General features: G+C 38.1%; 1 protein-coding gene across 1 annotated transcript in view; it reads left to right on the forward strand.

The window, feature by feature from the left end:
• The window catches only part of col6a1 (collagen, type VI, alpha 1), a 34398-nt gene extending 14022 nt beyond the window's left edge, over positions 1–20376 (forward strand). Inside the window, exons 21-35 of the mRNA XM_053512741.1 lie at positions 3847–3909; positions 3994–4056; positions 4149–4199; positions 4296–4331; positions 4452–4514; positions 11743–11808; positions 13520–13555; positions 15441–15477; positions 16010–16018; positions 16159–16292; positions 16389–16498; positions 16603–16795; positions 17315–17489; positions 17596–17625; positions 19025–20376. Of these exons, the coding sequence (XP_053368716.1) occupies positions 3847–3909; positions 3994–4056; positions 4149–4199; positions 4296–4331; positions 4452–4514; positions 11743–11808; positions 13520–13555; positions 15441–15477; positions 16010–16018; positions 16159–16292; positions 16389–16498; positions 16603–16795; positions 17315–17489; positions 17596–17625; positions 19025–19620 (1662 nt within the window). The 3' untranslated portion in view covers positions 19621–20376. The remainder of the gene's footprint in view (positions 1–3846; positions 3910–3993; positions 4057–4148; positions 4200–4295; positions 4332–4451; positions 4515–11742; positions 11809–13519; positions 13556–15440; positions 15478–16009; positions 16019–16158; positions 16293–16388; positions 16499–16602; positions 16796–17314; positions 17490–17595; positions 17626–19024) is intronic.
• The last annotated feature ends 386 nt before the right edge of the window (positions 20377–20762 follow it).

The following is a 20762-nucleotide window of genomic DNA, read 5'->3' on the forward strand; positions in this document are numbered from 1 at the left end:
CTGATTTAGGTGATGAGATGGTTCGAAAAGAGTAAGAATAAAAAAGAAGCATTTTAAGATTTACAGTTTCTCCATCCTGACTGGTTCCCAGATGTCCACAGTAACCCAATCCAAACCTACTTACTTGTTTCAAGGGAGCATTTAGAAACCCGTCATATTCAGTTATTTTTGTTGTTTTTAGTCAAAATTGGCCTATAATAGTACAAATTAAAAAAAAATCATAGTAGAAAAATTTCACTTTCCAGTTAATGACTTCAGTTATAATATTTGCACTGTTGAAATGAACTAGCTTGTCAGGACCAGCTGCAGGGGTTCATGTCGAGTCGTGTTTCTGTGTGACTAAATCATGATTCAGCAAACCGAATCAAAATTTCATGAGCATTACAAAATTAGATTGAAATTGTAAAATTACTTCAGGCTATTAGTTCATTAATCTAATGAATAGCTCATTCTATCTGTTAACAGTCTAAGCTACAAGTGCTTTACTTGTACCAAATCTAAATCCATGAGCTTTTAAGATTAACTTCAAAAAAGTTAGTTTTATAGAAATGAAAATATCTTAAACATAGCTATATTAAGCTTTTCCTTAGTAGCTTTAGTTTTGCTACTTTTTATAATAATAATAATAATTATTATTATTATTATAATAATAATAATATACTGTATATATAAGAAGCTATTGAAAATATAAATTATATTATTTAGCCTGCACCAAAAAATTGTAATTTAAGTTATAAATTAAATTGCATTTTGCTACAGACTTTAACTACTTGTTACAAAAAAAAACCCTAATAAACTATATTTCTAATATAATAATGTAGAAACACGCTGATCTTAAAATAGATTTATTTGTTAAAAAGCAATTTTAATCATAAGGGTGGTATTTCGGAATTGGAATTCTGTTGAAGTAAACTCACAGATCACGGTTTGTTTAAAATCCTCCAAACAGTTTGTCTAATGCTTCTCGTCACACCTCCCTTCTCTAGCACGCCTTATAAGGAACAACATTTCACTTGTGTTTGGTCTTCCCTGTGCATCCAAATTAGCTGTTTATACTGTACATGCTGTAGCACATACTGTACGTCATATTAAATACATACATTTTTTTAATAAAATGTTTTATTTTGTGTAACCTAAATACAATCCCACTATAGCTTTACTTTTCTTTTCTTTTTCTTTTTTTTTACTGTAATTGCCACAGCATTTTTTTTTTCCAGTTGGAAAGGTTAAGGGAGTAAATGAAGTTGGAAATCTTGATGTGTTTTGTAATATATGAGTAAAAGCCACAACTTTTTCCAAATCCTCCACATTTGGTTAATTTTCTTATGTTCCAAGACTCCTTCTCAGGAAAAGCCAAAGCTGCATATAAACAGTGATGCAGTTTCTATGGAGTCATCTGTGTATTTCTGGCATATGACTCAAAAAAAAAAAAAAAAAAAAAATCAGAAGAAAATTGAATACTTGATAAGTGTAACTTATGTTAACCTCGTTGTGTGCAACTGTTTTTTGTACCATGTTCTCCAAAGTGCTCACAAATATAGAATGGAATTTAGCTGATATCAAATAGAATCTGCTTTATGCATATTATGAATATCTGGCGGCCTGCAAAAACCCTTCAAATGGTCACATTTTGACATTTACTGCTTTTATTTTTAATCCCTACCAGACGTAACATTTTAACCTTTGATTACCTAAAAGTGAAAACTAAGAAAATCACATTTATAGACTCAATTCCAGTTCCATTGGAATTGACAAGAAAGCGAGCGTCTAATAAGCATTAGAGACTTCTGTGTCATTTTGTTCAATACTATGTATTATTATTATTATTATTATTTATTTATTTATTTATTTTTGTATTTTTCACACATGGAAGTGGAGGGTAGCTGAGTACATTTACTTCATTACTGTATTTAAGTACATATTTAATATATATGTACTTAGCTGTATTAATGTAATGGATACTTTTTACTTTTACTTCAGTATACCCTACAGCAAATATTTGTATTTTCTATTGCACTACATTACTGCATAGCAATGCGTTAAGTAACCAGAGTGGTGCATAGTGTTTAGAGCCGCCTCCTGGCTATTATGCATAATTGCATGATTTGCCTTCTCTAATCATGTGGCAGGTGTTTGGAATTAGAAGTGGAGACTGTTGTGCACAGTATGTATTTGAGTAATTTTTTACTGAGAGAAAACAAAAGGGTGTTCTTTGACTTCTGTCCGGTACTGTATCTGTCCAATAACTTGTCCAAACATTCAGAGTGTGAGGAAATCACACTTTGTACTATGGGCAAGATTTTAAGATTTTTATGCAGACTTTTTATCAGCATGGTTTGTCTGGCTCCTTACCCACTTATGCAGTCTTTGCAGATATACAAGGCAAAATTTAAAAGTTACCAGTAAACCAAAAGTTATCAGTAAACCAGTTATTTATTGTTTTCAAGAAAGGTCCCATGTTTTACTACTTGGCTGTTCTTTGACCTCCTCCAAAGTGTTTGTTAATGCACCAGCTGAAATATTTACAATGAAATAATCACAGTGTCTTTGTTAATGAACTACTGCTGATAACAGCAGAACTTGGCAACATGCTGAGGGAGGGGCTTTTATTATATGAGGTCACATTAGCAGGAATATCTGATTGGCTTGTTTAAACCTTGACATATACAAAAAAAAAAAAAAAAAAAATGGACCTGGACATGCATACTGGTGACCCATTTAAAAAAGTGATTAAAAGTTAAAGTTGCATAATACAGCCTGTTTAAATGGTAAAATTGGTTTGGGTAAAAATAAATTTTTGATTAAGAATTGATTATTTTTTTGTTTGTTTGCCAGAATGATATTGAGTGGGTTTTCCCAGACTGTCATATAAAAACAACTATGATGTAAAATCGGTACACCATTCAACTATTGCCAGTGATTTATGTGTTTAGTTTTGACAGATGGTAATAAATTATTAGGTACAAACAATTGAAAAATGAATGGAAAAACCAACATGTGCCCATTTTTACGAAACTTAAAAATTTTTAGCTTTGATGCACCTAATAACTGTTAGTTGTCCATGAGATGTTTCTCCAGTGTGACTGAAGTGGGAAGTAATGTAGAGCGTGGCTTTTCACTGAAGAACGTGGCTTTTGGACTATGATTATGAAAGGCGCACACCTGTTGATATAAAGATGTAGAGCTCACAGGGCAAAAAAACAGCCATGAGGACAATGGAATTATCCAAGAAGACTTCCAAGATAAGATATTGGAAAGGAATCTGTAGAAGGAAATTGGACATTCTCTGAAGTTTAACAGGTTCCAAAGAACACAGCCATTTCCAACGTTTTTAAGCGGAATTTTCGTAACCAACAGTTCAGCCAAACAAACTGCTAAGCTAAATAAGAAAAGAACCATAATAAGGCGAGAGACTTAAATCCCAAACGTCACCGTGCCAGAACTCTAATGTCTTTCCAGGAGCCTTTCAAAAGGCAAGATTCTTTGGTGGAATCCCTATGGTCTGATTGGCTTGAATGCCAAATATCACCTCTCCTGGGGAACCTGGCACTTGAATGGTAATGAACATGAAACTTGCCTGCTGGTACACAGTCCAGACAATACAGGAGTAGGTGTTGGTAGAAGTCCCTGTCTTTAAAAGGTCTAGTCATAGTCCAGATTTTACTTAACGGCATTGATATTATGGGATATATTTGTTAATTGATAAGAAAAAAATTATGAATTACTCGCAACCTCTTTCTAAATGCACTGTACTGTACTGTCCATACAGCAACTATGTATATACAGTATTTATCCATAGTATAAAGTGTCTCATAAGTTAAATTTTTTTTTATTGTTAAATCTTAGGGTGAGGCAGGAAAGCTTGGGCCTCCAGGTTACCGTGGCGACGAGGGTCCCCCAGGACAAGAGGTAAGCTCAAATCTGCAATGACATATTTTTACCCTAAAATCCACTTACTACTGTACTGTATGTTTAACTTTTCACTTTTTATAGGGCTCTAAAGGACCCAGAGGAATCAAAGGCGCCCCGGGAGACAGAGGCCTGATGGGAGAGAGGGTTTGTTCACTTTGTGTAAAAAAAAATAACCAGAGATGCAAAAAACAGGAGTTTACAAACTGGAGACTGTAATTATGTTGTTTAATGCATAGGGAGAAGACGGACCACCAGGAAACGGAACAGAGGGTTGCCATGGTTTCCAGGTATATCATTACTCTCATGAAAATGTACCAAAAAAAAAAGCTTCATACTGTAGTTTCATTACAGGTTGATGCATCTTCGTCTTTTCAATGTCCTAGGGTTATCCTGGTACCAGGGGAGATCCTGGAAAGCCTGTGAGTACAGCATCAAGCAGACAACAAGTTTTCTCATACTAGTGCTTTGACATCATGTCCATGCCGAGATTATATATCATGAAGAGTTCAGCTCTTTATTCATTCTCTTGCCCTCTTCAGGGAACCAAAGGAACACCAGGGCCCAAAGGGGATGACGGTGAACCCGGTGATCCCGGCCGAGATGTGAGTACCTAAAAGATTTTATTGTCACTTGGACAATTCCTGTTTTTTCACCAGGAAAAGAACATTCCTCCACCCACTCCTCCTGTTTTATTTCTGACCTCCATCTGTCTATCATTTCCCTTCCCTCTCGTTATCTTCAGTCAGTTTCTGTCAGTCCTTTATCTAAGTCACTCCTTTAGTTTGAGCTGCTGGGATCGACGCAGTTTTTTCTTCTTTGATGGTAGTGGCTTGGTTGCTGGCACCACATTTGAGTTTTCGCAGCTGTTTGTGTATCTTGTCATGGAAACAAGACCAAACAGTGCAAGGGCAACCGTAAAGAAAACAGGTAACTCATTTTAGTAGATCCATTAGACTCTGATTTGAAAGAAGTGTAAGAAGCACATGTTTGTCTCTTCTTTAGAAACAGAAAAGAACATATGGATCCTATGACAAACAGGGTGTAATGATTAAATCGTGGATAAAGTGCCGTTGTTGTACTCGATGATGAAGTTTTGGTAGCAGCTCATAGATTGTTCTTTTTAATGTGAGTCTTTGGGAAGTCCAGGTTCAGCCAAGAATGCGTTTTATTAATGCCAAACTCCTCATCCACCATGCCGCTTGTAATAAATCCCATATCTTCGAAATGAACCTTTAGCCCTTGTGGGACATCCTGTATAATGCCAAAGCCAGAGGTCTGTCATTTTTTTTAAATGTAAATTTTTAATTTGGCAGCATCTGGCAATACCATTCTGGTGTCACCATGTGAGTTTTAAGTGATGTGCTTTTGGGTCAGGCCACATCAAAGAACCTCTCTGGTTCCAATATTAAAGCATGTGTTGTTTATTACATTTTTGTAAAGACGAGCAGTCTGGACAGCATTGGTTTGTTGGTGAGATTAAAAATATTGACAACTTTGACTTAAATTAAAATTATATTTAAATGCAACACAATTTCAGTACATCCAAACGTTTTTAAACACATGTTTGGTTTGTTTTATCCACTTTTGACGTTATTTTGCTTAATTGCTTTATATGTTGTGTAACCATTTCATTGAATTTTAAGGATTTTTTTCTGTGTGTGTGTGTGTGTGTGTGTGTGTGTGTGTGTGTGTGTGTGTGTGTTTAGACAATACGGTCCAATTGAGTAAACAGTTTGCTCCCTCTGGGTTGGTAACAAGTCTGCGAAGAGATCATTCTATCAAGGTCGTATTTGTTGTTCTTGAGTTATGGAGGCTGGAGGAGTCTAGTCGTAGAGTCTGGTCCCAACAGAACAGTCTAAGGAAGTGCTTGATTATGTATTATCAAATATCTGGCTCCTTTACTGGTTTGTGCTCTTCTGCAGAACTCCACTGGAATAACTTGTGTTTTGATAAAGTTCTCAGGTCCAAATAAGGTAGTAATATGGGAGGGGTATAGGCTGCCACTCGAACCAGGCAAGCTTTCCCATACAGTATAATGTAATGTCACGCAAGCTTGGCTCACACCTGGAGTCCATATGTTGACTTCACAGTTGGTTAAACAAGTACATTCAGTATGCATTTAATGAACTGTTACACTTGTTTGTATTCCAGTAACGAGATCTTGTTTAGATTGGTGGAACTGGTTATTTGTAGTAGTTACAAGTACTGTCAGTTGTGTGATTTCCAGCTCACAGCATCATGGCATATGTCTAAATGTAAAGAGTACTCCTGGAAAGCAGTCTTGTTGGTTCGACTCTGTCAGCCACAGCAAAGTCGTGCGAATTAATCAAGAATGCTTTGTGCAGCTCCTTTATCCTAACATCTGTACCTCCCCAGTGTTTATGGGCTGAACCACAGATAGACACAAGTAAAACCATATGATATTAAAGAGAGACTATGAGTAAGGAATGGTAGAGAGGTTTGAAAAGATTAAGAAACAATAATACCATAACGTTAGTCGTGTTATCTGAGCTATAATCTGCTTGTTATAATGATAACATGAACAAAGAATGCACAATCTGAAATAATCAATCATCTTGATTAAGGCCTTTGTATTTCCACATACAGTACAGCACTGAATACTTTGGAGCACAGATACAGTATACGGTACTGTACTCTGCTGATAACTAGTATCCAGATCGACTTAAGGGCCTTAACTTAAGTGCCTACCAGGCGCAACTTGGTCGTGCTTGGGTTTGAACCTGGGACTTTCCAAATACCTTAACCACTGAGATACCCCTTAACCAGATTAACCACTGGCCTATCTCAGGAGCTTTACAGCATGAAAACCTGGACAGGGTGCCAATTCATCGCAGGGCGCACACACACACTCACCTGTTGTTCACACACTACGGGCAATTTAGCAATGCCAGTTTGGACTGTAGGACTGGAGTACCCAGTAAAAACCTACCAAGCACGAGGAGACCATGCAAACTCAATGCACGCAGACCAGAGGCGGGAATCAAACCTGCGCCCTGGAGGGCAACAGTGCAAGGCGACAGTGCTAATCACTAAGTCACCATCCCACCTATTCACTCATGTTATTATCTAATCATTCAATTTTGTGGGAGTGGTGCAATTCATAAAATAATACAGTTAATGTTTACATCAACAAATGGTGCCATTAAAAAAATCCCCTAAGCATCATTTCTGTGGACAGATGTGACTTGTTGATGAAACCCATCAAAAATAGCCAGACTGGTTGAAATGCGACAAAATCTTAGATAACCACTCTGTACCATTGTGGTGAGCAGAAAAGCAACTAAAAATGCACAACATACTAAACATTTATGGGGTTGGACTACAGTAGCGGAGCAGAAATCTGAGACCGCAGACTCACCAAAAACTGAAAAGATGAAGACTGAAAAAACATCGCCAGGAATCTCTGACAAGCACAGATGTTAGGGTCAGAATTTAGTACCAGCAGCATGAACCCATGGACTCAACCTGCCTCTTTTAAGGGTTCAGGCTGGTGAAGGTGATGTAATGGTGTGGAAAGCGTTTCCTTGACATTTTCTGATTACTCGTAGCATGATAAAGCACCTTGTTACAAGCCAAATGTCATCTGAAACTGGCTTCAATGAGGTTAGTGTTCTTCAGTGGCCTTCCCAATTACTGGATCTGAATCTTATATACCACATTTGAGATGTGGTAAATCCTGAGGTTTGCAGCATGGAAAATGTGCAGGGATTGTGTAATATAATCAAATCAACATGGGCCAGAATCTCGAAGGAATTCATCCAACATCTTATGTCAGAAGTAATTGAGTCTGTTTAAAGAGCAAAAGGTGTCCCAGTAATCTGTTCAGGATATATATACTATAATGAAGGAATGATCCTATTATACACTGCCTGGCCAAAAAAAGGTCAAGTTATTGTGCTGCATCAAGCAAAGAAACCAAGATTTAAAATGACTCAAACTGGATTAAGATCCCTTTAACATAGCATCAAAACCTGAATGAATAGTGCTGAAACGTCAACTTCTGGAAGACGTGTGGTTGATAAAAATCATGAATGAAGATCTCTAAGTCAGCTGATGATCTGAATGTACTGAATGACCAGGTTAATCACATCTACAGTATAGGGTTTTTCTTCACTAATCCCACGGGCATATTTCAGGTCTCAAATTGTGAAAGAATGCATAAGGAATAGTTGTCACACGCTGACCTGGCCACCACATTGTGTGCAGTAATCAAAACTAAAGGTGATTAAATGCAATCTTGAAGTCTGCGAAATTTTTTGGTGCAAACTATGATTGATATGACCTTTAGATTTTTTCTAGTTACATACTGCCAGATTATGCCAACGTTTGTACTGGTCAAAGTATATTATACACTGATCAGCCTTAAAATTAAAAATGCCGCACATTAGTGACGGATCCTTTACGTGTAGTGGGTTGTGGCTTCATTGAATTAGACTTGTTTGTCCGGCATATTCCATAGATCCTTGATAAGATTGGGATCTGGGGAGTTTGAAGGTCTTGAGATCTTTGCCTGCAGGGCCTCATGTGTGGTGGCCTGTGGTGCACTGGCTAGCTACCTGTATCATGGCTAGCACTTAATTTTTCTGTGAGTTATGCTGCATTGGCCTTTCTGTGGAATTGGACAAGACAGTTTAGTCCTTACTCTCCATAGGAGCAAGAATTGTATGAAGAAAACGCAAGGATCTGGACTTCTCTTCCTACATATCAGAGTAAGACACGACAGATTGAGACACGAGCTCAAGTATCTGATGTACAACTCCACAGCCTCAGTGGTCAGGAGCGGGCTTTTGATGTTAATTGTAAAAAATCTATGAAGAGCCCTAGGGTCAAGAATGTACTTGACCTTGCTCCCCCTGGGCTAGAAGTTAAAAAGGTATTGCATGTGTCCTTCTCCGTGAGTCTAAACCTCCATGAGGTTTCAAGTGGATATACTGGGGCTTTAACCCTTCTGTAGGTGGACTGCAGAGATTCCTAGATGGATGGATGGATATGTAGAAGAATTTTACTTTTCCAGTAAGCAAAATTGCATGAAATATATTTCTTATTCTAAAAACAAAACAAAGGGGAAGTGGTGGCTCAGCCATTTAAGGCTTGGTGTTTGGTGGATAAGAGGTTCGTGGCGATCCGGTCACCACTGTTGGATCCTTGGGCAATACATCTCAGCCACTGAATGTAGTGCCGATCCCAAGCCTGGTTAGAAAATATGAGAATTGCTTAATTGTGTGAAAAAGTACATCAGGATTGATAAGTATTTGACTTATCCTATAAGCAGAGCTCACACACTAGCAAAGAAGTAGCCAGTTTAGTTGATGATATGCTACCATATGGGGGACACATACTGTACAGTATGTTCATGTTGTGCCCTGGGACAGCATCACATACTGTACTGTACTGTACTGATATTGGTATTTGGTATCAGCAAGTTCCCAAACTGATCTATATAGTGAGTAAGACTGGTGAGTTGTCCAATGGTGAAATGTCCAATTGGTCTACCAGCTAATATTTGATATAATTGTTTGACCAAAAAATAAATAAGCATAAATAAAAGCATAACCTGACTTTTTTTAGATGCCTGAGATTAGTGTGTGATATTGGAGAGTTTGAGCAGATTGGTTGGCTTTACCTGCTACCATGAGAGTTCCTCCAGAAGAGGTTAGTTTACTTTGACGACTTTAGTTTCAACCCTTTCTATATGCTACCAAAATCATTGCCTCATTTCAGCTCAAGGCGCATAAATCCTCTTCATTATGGTCATATTCAATGTTGAAAAAGTCAAGATGGAAGTTGTTGAGCAAACTGCAAACGAGAGCACACTTGAATAAAAACCACTGGCATCACTAAGGGCTGCTGTTGTGCTTCAATCTGCGAGGCTAGGGGAAGATTCTGGCGATTGAGCTTAGAACTTATGTTGTGGGAAGTCTATAAGGATTGTAGTTGCCATTATGGCTGAGGGGGAAAGTCTGTTACGTATGCTTCTCAACTGAGGCTACGAGGGTGGAAAGCTGTTGCAGATGTTGGCCTCAGAGTCTTCCTTGAACAGCCACAGTTTCCAGAAGACTTTCCAAACCTACTGTACTTGTACCAACTGCCTGGATGACTAAGTCTTATGCTCAGGTTTGGCTGGTATAAATGGGCTAGCAGACCAAAGACCCTCTGTCTGTCTTTTTTTTTTTTTTTAGCATTCACATTAGATTCTTTTCTGATTCATAAATTTCTTCCAAATATTATAAGGCAGGTATTTATAGATTTTTGTTTTTTCTTGGAAAATTGGAATTGGATTGGAATTAACACATTTCCTGTAGTGTATGATGGGGTTTGTAAGTCTGCTTGTGCCAAGTGACGGGCAGGCACCCAATCCAAGGGTTAGCCTGTCATGTAACCTGAGTTCCCTGTAATAGGCTTGAGGTTCCCTAGAGATAATGCATGGATGAAACAGAAAGTCAAATGTTAGATTACACAAAAGAACACGTAACAGAACTTAATGGCTAGTTTTTTTTTGGTTTGGTAAGTGTAGGTCTACTGGATGTCTTGTTTTAATGCCACACCCCATACTACACAGCCACTGGATGCAGTGCTAGGCTCAAGCCCAGGTAGAAAAATGGAAGGGTTGCATCAGAAAGGGCATCCAGTATAAAAAACTTGTGCCAAGTTATGTGCGGATCCGGTAGTCCACCATGCCGACCCTTCAATGGGACCAGCCAAAAGAAAGTTAGTTAGCGAAATGTCTCCTGGACGATCCTTTCATACTTGATTTTATAGTTTAAAACCTTAAATGGCCTTTTACAATCCCCAACATAGTAAGACCATATTGAAATCATTCTCACGCTGGGGTAGGAAAGCTGGTGCATGGTTTGCACCGAATGAAAGCATTTACGTTTATAACACCAGATGTGCTAACATGAGTTTCGTCACAAGTGGAAGAAAGTCTGGAGAAATTGTAATACTGTAAAGCATGCTTCATATTGTAAATAAAGTTTCATGTTAACTACCTTTATGTATAGAGTCTTTTGGAAACATCTGTACATTTTAAAGTCTGCTAGTCAGCCAAGTTGAGATAAAACATCATGAAGAATCATATTATGGGCTTTTTAACGACTAACCCTATATAGTGCATGAGACATTCAACTACACATGTTTACAAATTTGTCATTTTTGTATATAGTGTATATATTACTCAGCTCATTATTCAGAATAGTGACATTAGTGAGATCTTTGTTTAGTTTTACAGTATTACATAGTGCATATTTCATGCGAAGTTTAGTTTACCTTCCTGTCCTTGAGCTGTCCATGGGGTTTGTAATGTCTCTCTTAAACTTAAACCATATGGATCATGCCTGTGACTTCCTCTGCTCTAAATCAGCAGTTGTTCTTAAGGGTTGTGCTGTATCCTGCTCATGAGGATCATCTATTTGAAAATGTTCTCATGTGATTATAAATATTTCATGGGGAATGTGAAGTGTCTTCCATAATCAAGGGGTTTGACTTTGTCTCAAAAGTCTGTGAAAGTAATTAGAGCAAAGCGAAAAAAAAAAAAAAAAACAATCCTTGACGTTGGGACTCGGGTGCTTGTCGGCTTTAAAGTCTGGAATTTGAGGGCTATAGAACTTGCTTGAGTGAAGCAGCTGTAAAAAAAGGGCAGATGGTTGGTATTATCTTAAAAGCCTGACCATGATCTAGTGAAAAGAGTATAGAGAAGATGTGTTTGTATGGGTTCGTTTTCGCAAGTGAAAGCTTTAAACTAGAAATATTTGTAACCTAGAAATAATAGATATTACTGGACATTTATGGATATCTTTTCATATTTTATAGAATGATCGATCAGGAGAGGATGGGCCAAAAGGAGCAAAAGGACACAGAGGACCTGAAGGTTTACCCGTGAGTAAATAAACATAAAAACTAATATTTCCCTCAAAATGCCTCCTGTCCTGCCATATCACTGCACATCTTATTGTACGTCCTGAACACAATGTTGTCTGTCTAAGAGGTGTTCAAGTCAAACTGGGACTTTTGATTGCGCAGAATAACAGAACAGTTATATGTGTTAAAACTCCCTTATTTCTTTATATAATCCCCTGCTACACTAATGCACGTATCCCAAAATTTCACTAGTGCTTGGACAACATCAAGGTAGAAAGTTTTCTGGGCCTCCGAGTGGCGCTCCGGATGATGCCTCTGTAACCTCTCGCAGCCGGAGGTCTAGAGAGAGCTGATTGGCCGAGCTCTCTCAGAGGGGAGGGATGAAGGGTACTTGTTGCTCCCACATTAATCACGGCTCTACAGCCAATCAGGGGCGTCTGTGAGCTCACGCAAGCTGAAGGAGCGGATAGGTCCTTCAGATGCGGTTGGCCATGGATGGTGTCATGTGGTTCGGAGGTAACACGTGATGGTCTTCGGCCCTTCCGCTGAATGTTTTAACTGGAGTGGGCTCTGAGCCATTTCAGCTGGGATTGTTGTTTATGGATGTACTGTATGACCTGCTTTAAAACGTTTTCATAATTTAAATGTTTTACTGCGGTAGTGAAGAATCCCATCACAGTACTGCGCTTGAAGTCTTCTGTGAACATCAATCGCTTTTACACCATCCTTCACCAGCAATTTCATCACATTTCCCGGTTTGACTTGAACACCTCTCGTATTTTGAATGTCTGCACTATTTTTCCTACATTTGATTCCCAATTTGGTTTTGCCGTTTCCTTCGCCAATAGTTAACTTTCCTGTTGCATCATAGGGCAGTGTACCAGCTCCTCCATGTACTATATGCAGGGCACTTTGCCCTTGTTGGAATGCCTGAACTCAGACACCCATGACTGGCAAGTCTTGCTGCTATGACTGACAGAAGGGCGAGATTTTCCTATTCCAGTCATCCTGAGAGCACAGGCAGTTTTGCTGTCATGGATGTCTCTGGCATCGTCTGAATTTCTTGTCCCCATTGGCAGACAAACGCTATTATTTGTGCAACACAGCAGGCTTTTTCACAGCTTAAAAATGACACAGAAGAGGCCAAGTTTGAGAACACAGTGTTCACCAGACACTTTTCCTGTTTTCTTATGCATGTCGAATAAAAACTAAAAAAAAAATGATTTAACAGGTTTAATTGCTCGCTCAAAAAAAAAGGTTACTTCTGACACGTGAGATCAAGTGTAAAAAAAAACAAAGCAGTTAAAAAAAGAAGAAATTCCGAATTCCGTGTTTTAAATGTGTATATACATACTGGACACACATATTGGACCTGAACTGGATGTTGTCACATCAGTTGCAAGCCTGGGGAGAGTGCCTGCTTGCTCTCAAGCTGAAATTCCACTATGCTCCCCTCTGGACACCATCCATAAAGGAGGAGACACTTCTGCCTCAAAAATGTTCTTATTTGGAGCGTGATGTCTCCAAAAGCTAGGATCAACATTTCCCAGGTTGGGCTCCTTCTGTGTAGGAAGAATAAAAGGCTCGCTTGGTTCTATCCAAGGCCAGTGCTCTGGAACGAGCAAAGAATATTAGCAGTTTATGTGTGACAGTTGTGCAAGATATTAGGCATAGATATCAGAGTATTAAGTACATGCACATTTTTAATTTTTCCCTTTCTCATGACCAGGGACCTCCTGGACCTCCTGGCCCTCCTGGAGCTGATGTAAGTTTGCCATGAACAATCAGACGTGTCTCTATAACACCTTGTATCTTGCATGCAATACTACAATGCTACTAACTTGATTCATTTGATTAGACCAAACACATTCACCCCCCCCCCCCCCCGTTTTTTCTCCTGAGCAAATACATTCTGTATGAGAATATACTGTTTGTACTAAAATTGCCTCTTTACCATAAACATTAGTAATATTATATTTTAGTAGAAGTAGTGCAAGCATAATAAGCATTGAACCAGTTTTCTTAACATAATTTACTTTTTAAGAGTTAATCAAAACCAAAGAGTTCAGAACGTCTTGAAACAAAGTCTGAATTGTTCTTTTCTGAACAATGCTTCCAGACCAGGAGCTCGCAGTCTGGATCAGAACCATTTTCTTGCAGTGGAAATGAAATTAAAGTGTTTGACTCAGTTCAGTCCGCCAATCCGCAGTGAGCGATTTCACTTTTAACTGGTTAAATGCTGGAACAGTTTCACATAGCTGACATCGTTTAGTTAACATTAGATATCTAGCAATTACACAAGTTTTGCCAATAGATATCCTATGGATTTTCCATTATTTTACATCATAACATAAGAGTTATCTATGCCCTGATATTTATTTTATTAATATTATAAAAGGCAAGTATTACGTTTGTGTGAGTAAATATCTGACAGTTAAAGAAACCCCATTATTTTGGTAGAGTTAACCCTAAAATGTTTTTTACGTAATTTTTATAAACTAGACTAGATGTGCCTGTGACTTCATTTGCGTAGAATTTAATTGCATGCGTTTTAAAAAATGGATAACACCAGCATGAATTAATGATTTTTTTCAAGGTCAATTTTTCTATGATATAAGAGCATTTTACTTTAAACTTTATTTCACAGTAGCATATTTTCTCTTCCCGTGAACTGATAGTGATGAAACAAAGCCTATATGTTACCTCAAGTTCGGCCAAATACACCCATGAAATCCCTGTTAAAATTAATTCAGTAGTTTTTATGTAATGCAAGCACAAACAAACAGACAGACAAAAATCCAAAATGTGTTCTATTACTCATCCTTCAAATGTTTTTTTTTTTTGCAAATATCTTCAATGTACAGACATGCCCACTTTACAGTTTTATTATATGTATACATATCCATCATCTTATTTTGCTTTCAGGTTAACCAGTATGTTGGTCGTCCTTATAGATTTACAGTAATGGCATTTGGCAGAGACCTTTCTCCAGAGTGACTTAAATTTTTTTCTCATTACATCTGGACAGTTAAGGGTTAAGGGCCTTGCTCGAGGGCCAAACAGTGGGAACTTGGTGGTGGTGGGGTTTAACCCTGTGACCTTCTGAGCCATAGTCCTATACCTTAACCACTGAGCTACGCCTGTCTCTAATAATAATAATTTATTATTATAAATAATAATATAACATAACAATATAACATATATTGTCGAACCAATGGGCAAAGTCATATAACTGTTCATAACTCTATGAAAATATATCATTATCATACTTCAAAGGTTTTTATTCTTGCTGACCTGTACTAAATTTAAATCAGTTAGACAGTAACAAATATGCATTATGCAACTTGCTCTGTGGTTAAGGTGCTGGACTGCTGATTAAAAGCATGGTCCTACACCTTCAATCCGACCCTATAAGAACTCCAAATGGATGGACTGATACCTCCCCCAGATACCTTCCTAGGGGAGGGGAGTACTGTATTTGCCCCCCGATGTGCCCAATGGCAACTGTACGCTTTTATACAAGTTATAAGACTTTATACTCTTTTATTTTTTTCATTTTTTAAATAAGAATCTGGGTTCTCCATGACCCTGAATGCAGTTAGATAGAACTGGAAGACAAGATGATTTATTGTTCTTTTACTTTTTTGAAGGACTGTGAGATCCTGGACATCATCATGAGGATGTGCTGTGAGTAAAGCATTTTTTTGAGGTCTTTTAACTAAAAATATTTTCCCTAAGACTCTTTAACATTTGTTTAACCTGAGCTGTTCTTATCAATGTTAGACTGAATTAGAGAAAGTTATTTGCAAATAAAAAAAGACTGGAAAATTCTGAAACACAAGATTCTAGCCTCAGGCTTGGTACATTAACAGTCAGCCATTTTAATAAATTCACAATAAAATGTAATATACTGTACACTATTTGTAGGCAAAAGAAAATATAAGAATATACAGTAATTGTGGAGGAAAAAAATTTTATTTGAGCAAATTGATGTGGGTTAAGAGCTTAATACAGTTTGAACGCAATGTTAAAATGTTATTAGCGACTTAAAACTTAAGGATGCTTTTTGAGAACATCTGGAAACAACATACTGTATGCCACTTTGTGCATGCTGATTTAACTGATAATCCTTTTGTTTTGGGCACTTCCTTTATGTAGTGCAATGGAAAATTTGTGTCTCACAAGTTTTCTTTTTTTTTTTTTTCCATTTTCCTTTCAGCTTGTTGTGGTGAGTAGGCCTCCCTTCTTTTCCTTTGAAGTGTACAAGAGGAAATAACACTCTTTGGTTTGGATTAGAACTTGTTGATCTTGGAAAGACTGGAACGAGGTATTTCAGATGTGAAGTTTTAATGCTCTGTGTGTGTTTAGAGTGCAAGTGCGGACCCCTGAACATCACCTTCGTCGTGGACAGCTCTGAGAGTATCGGCAAAGACAACTTTGTCATTGCTAAGAAGTTCATCATCGCTGTGCTCGACAGACTGATTAGAGATCAGCATGTCAAAGTAAGGCTCCGTCAGTGACCTTTTTCCCGTTCTTGTAATAATCAGAGACGGAATAATCCGACTCTAGTCACTCACCTCCTTTTATGTTGTGTGCAGTTTGGGCCGGACGATTCCCACATTGGTGTGGTGCAGTACAGTGGAGCAAATGCTCAGGAGGCTGTGAGGCTTGGTGACCCCAACATCAACACCATTACAGAGCTCAAGCTGTACGTCGGTCTCAGGAGACCCCGGCATAGAATTATCGATTGTACCTTTGGTTTAAACACTTCTTTCTGCCTGTATGTCTTATGTCTTATCTCTTATTTTCCAGTGCTATTAAAGAGCTGCGTTGGATGGCTGAAGCCACCTATACTGGAGAAGCACTCCAGTTTTCATGGGATAATATGATCAACCGGCTGGGTGCGAACCACGCAAACAGTTTAGTGCTGGTCCTGACTGATGGTCGTTCAGACACTAAAAGAGATAAGGTGGATCTGGATGTGTTGTGTGGCAAAGGGCTACAGGTAAGAAATGCTCTGCAGTTCAGCTCACATTCTGTTGTGAAGTGATTCACTTTATCCACTTAATGCATGGTGCTTGTCTGTATTTGTTTAGTGTACAATTTTCTAATTATTTCTTTAAAGACGTACTTCTTTATAGTGATAAACAGAACCATAAGGCACTTTAGAAATCGCAATCTTTATAACAGTTCACATGTTCTCCCCGTGCTTGGTTGGTTTCCTTCGCATACTCCGAGAGTCCAAAGACATGCAGATTAGGTTAATTGGCATCCCCAATTTGCCCATAGTGTGTGAAAACACGCGTGAATGTTAACCGGAGGTCCCACCACAGTTGTGAAAATGGGAAAAAATACAATGGTCACCATTGGCCTAGTTGGACTATGGAGGTTTCTTGATGAATGCATGGATGGAATCTTTATTATTCCAGTTTCCTTTTTTTAAAGAAAAAAATCCTTTTTTTTTTTTTATTTTCTATTTTGTGTGACATAAGCGTTGTATAACACAGTGCCCTTTGTGTGCTAGGTTGTTGGTGTAGGGGTTAGGGACTATGCAGGCAGACAGCCCAGCAGTGAGCAGGTGGATGACGTGAGCTGCTCAAATGACCCAGACAAACCAGGCATCTCCTTTGTCCTTAACAACTTCGGCATGCTCCTGGATGATACCTTCCTCACTAACTTGACCGAACAAATGTGTCAAGGTACTGTAAGATGCGAACGCTGCGTAAATTTTTTTCTTCTTTAGGGAGAAACCGCTGTCTGTGGCACATGAAAAATAACTTGTCCCATGTGTTTTTTGTTTTTCAGAAAAGAAATGCCCCACTTACACCTGTCCAAGTAAGTATTTGTTAATATTGGATGGAAAATAGACTCTGCCCTGTCTGCCTATGCTAGAGTAGAAACAGGTGAAGGTTTTAGCCAAAACACAATATGACCAAAAGTATGTGAACACTGGAATAATTTGTTGTTCTCCTACAAACTGATACCACGACGCCGTAAAGGGCGTCTTTGGCGTATACTATGGCATTACAATTTCCCTTCGCGAGAACTTAAATCTGTCCCAGCATGATAATGTCCCTGTGCACAAATCAAGCTCCCTGGAGACATGGTGTGTTATGGTTACAGCAGAAAAACTTAAGTGTTCTGCTCAGAGCCCTGACTTCATCCCACCTTTGGGATAATCTGGAACGACAACTACATCCAGACCTCCTCAGCTGACATCTGCGCCTGACATCACTAATGCCCCTGTGGCAAAGCAAGCTCAGATAATTGAAAAAATCACACGGCAAAATCTAGTGGAAAGCCTTCCCAGAAGAGTGAAGGTTATTTTTATTTATTTATACTAGCTAAGCTGGACTGAATCTGGAATGTAATGATTATCGGTACATGGGTGTGTAATTAGTCAGGTCTCCACATCCACAAACTTGTCCATGTTTGGTCACGTTACAACCACAAAATTATCTGATAGATTAACACAAAGTGGCACATAATAGTGAAATGAAAGGAAAATGATAAATGGTTTTCCCCTTTTTATTATTTTTTTTACAAATAAATGTCTGAAAAGTGTGGCGTGCATTTGTATGCAGCCCCCCTCTAAGAGTCAATACTTTACTTTTGGCCATATAGTGAATTTGCATATTATATACATATAATACAGGAAAAATAAGCTCATTTTGAAATTTATGCAACAAATTATTCATATTTCTTTATGAATTGATGTAAGCATCTAGAAACGTATGACCTGTAAAGTTTGTTTTTTGAATTGGTTTTCAGTAAGCAAAAGATCTGTAGTGTCCGTAACCATGTCTAATTCATGTTGCAATATCTTAATAATTTTACATTTTAGAATAATAAACTTTCTCAGGTTTATGTCTAAATTGTCCAAGTTTCATCTGAATGACAATTAAGATCTTTGAAAGATTTAAATTTTAAAAAAGTTAGACACTACATACAAGGGCATGAAATTGTTAAAAAAAAGCTTCTATTTAGCAAATCTGTTTATTTTTTTCTGATAAAATATAAATGTGTATGCACCTACAGTAGGTGGGATTCTGTTTTTCAGTGTTTTGCGTTACAAATTAGTGTGAAACCATAGAACGGACAGAAATTTCTTCTTATTCAATGCATGGATATTTTTAAGTGAGCTTTAATGTAAACATCATCACCCATATTCTTTACACTCTAGGAAATTGAGACTTTGTTTTTAATGACATTTATGTGTCAATGTGTGTTTCAGTTTCCTTTAAGGAATCCACAGACATCCTGATGATGATGGATAGCTCAGCTAGCGTGGGCGCCAAAAACTTTGAGTTGACCAAAAATTTCACACAGAAGCTGGCGTACCGTTTCCTGACCGCGAATAAAGAAGGAAATATTGCGGTCCGCGTTGGCGTCGGGCAGTACAGCGACACCGCTAAGATGGAAGCTTCCTTTTCCTCCAATTACGCTGTAGTGTCTGCTCAGATCGCAGAGGCTAAGTTCCAGAATGCTGGCACGCAGGTGACCGAGGTGCTCAGTTTCGCCATCAACCAATTCAAGGGACCCCGGACCAAGAAGAAGAAGCTGCTCGTGTTTTCAGATGGGCGCTCGCAAGGTTTAAGCGTTCAGCAGTTAGAAGCTGCGGTAAGGGAACTCAGTAACCAAGGTATTGAGCTTTTCATTGTTGCTGTGGAGAATCAGCTGAACGAACAAAACCTGCAGATCTTGGCAAGTCGTGGACGGCGCGATGACAACATCTACACCTCGCGCCATCTAATTAGAGCTCCTGATTATCGCTCCTTGCTTAGGGGAGTCTTTTACCAAACTGTGTCGCGGAAGATTTCACTGGATTGAGTAGGAAGGTGATGTTGTGTCTTCTGAATAAGCAGAAGCTGATTGGGCATTGGGTGGGTAAAAAGTAACAATTACAACAAAAAAAAAGGGGGTGGGGCAATAGAGCACACGTAACTTTTTTTTTTTTCATTGATTGTGATCCATATTTCATTTTACACAACATGTAAGTATATATGTCGTTTACGTGCCTTTGGAAGGTAAAGGGATTAAATAAAGAAAAGAACTTCACAGTCATCATGTAACAGCATACGCATTTCTGAGTTGTTAGGATCGTTCGTATAGGCTACATCAGATTTTGTTTTCTGAACGACTTTTTTTTTTTTTTTTTTAATACTACGCTTAATATACATGATCAGAAATCCTGGTCACGTCGATTCATCTTTATCTCCTCTTTTGTATTTCATAAACTCTCACTTGAAAGTAAATTTGGTGCTACCAGTGTACACTCAGGCTCACTTAAATGCAAAAGCAAATTTTAAATTTGTCGTAGTGCCTTAAACCAAAGATTGTTGTTAGCACTGGGAATGTGTACAATTTTCTTTGTTATAAATGTATTTCAAATTAGTCATGGGGATGCTGTAGAGGATTTTCAATAAAGAATGCTTCACCCACTAGAACTGTGTCTTTTGCGAAACACTAATCAAACTCCCACTGAGCAGCGGCGATCATCATAAGAGTTAAACAAAATGTTGGTTTGGTTCCAATGTACTGGTATTAATAAAATCTTGTAATGGAATAAAAACTTTGAGACCCAGAGAGTTTGTCTGAAATTGTTTAAAGTAAAAAAATATATTTTATTTTATTTTTAAATAGGGGTTGTTTTTTTGGTAGAAAATATATCATAGTATTTAGTGCAGTTTGGAAAGGCCATGCCTGAAATCCCTACTACATCTGCTGTGATTTCCTATAAATAAAGCCTGTGAAGAATATTTTCTCCCACCAACCGCCGCCCCATTTCAAGTTCAACATCATTTCTCATGTGCACAAAATGCCAGGGGCAGCTGGACATTGCAATGTTGGGAGACACAGTTACACTACGCCTGTGCAATACAATAAACCTATCAATAAATCCACTACTGTGCAAAGGTCATACTATATTTAAGTTCAAGTCAAATAAAAATTATTTCAAACATTAAGGAATT

This window comes from Clarias gariepinus, chromosome 15 (genome assembly GCF_024256425.1).
Source record: "Clarias gariepinus isolate MV-2021 ecotype Netherlands chromosome 15, CGAR_prim_01v2, whole genome shotgun sequence".
NCBI lineage: Eukaryota > Metazoa > Chordata > Actinopteri > Siluriformes > Clariidae > Clarias > Clarias gariepinus.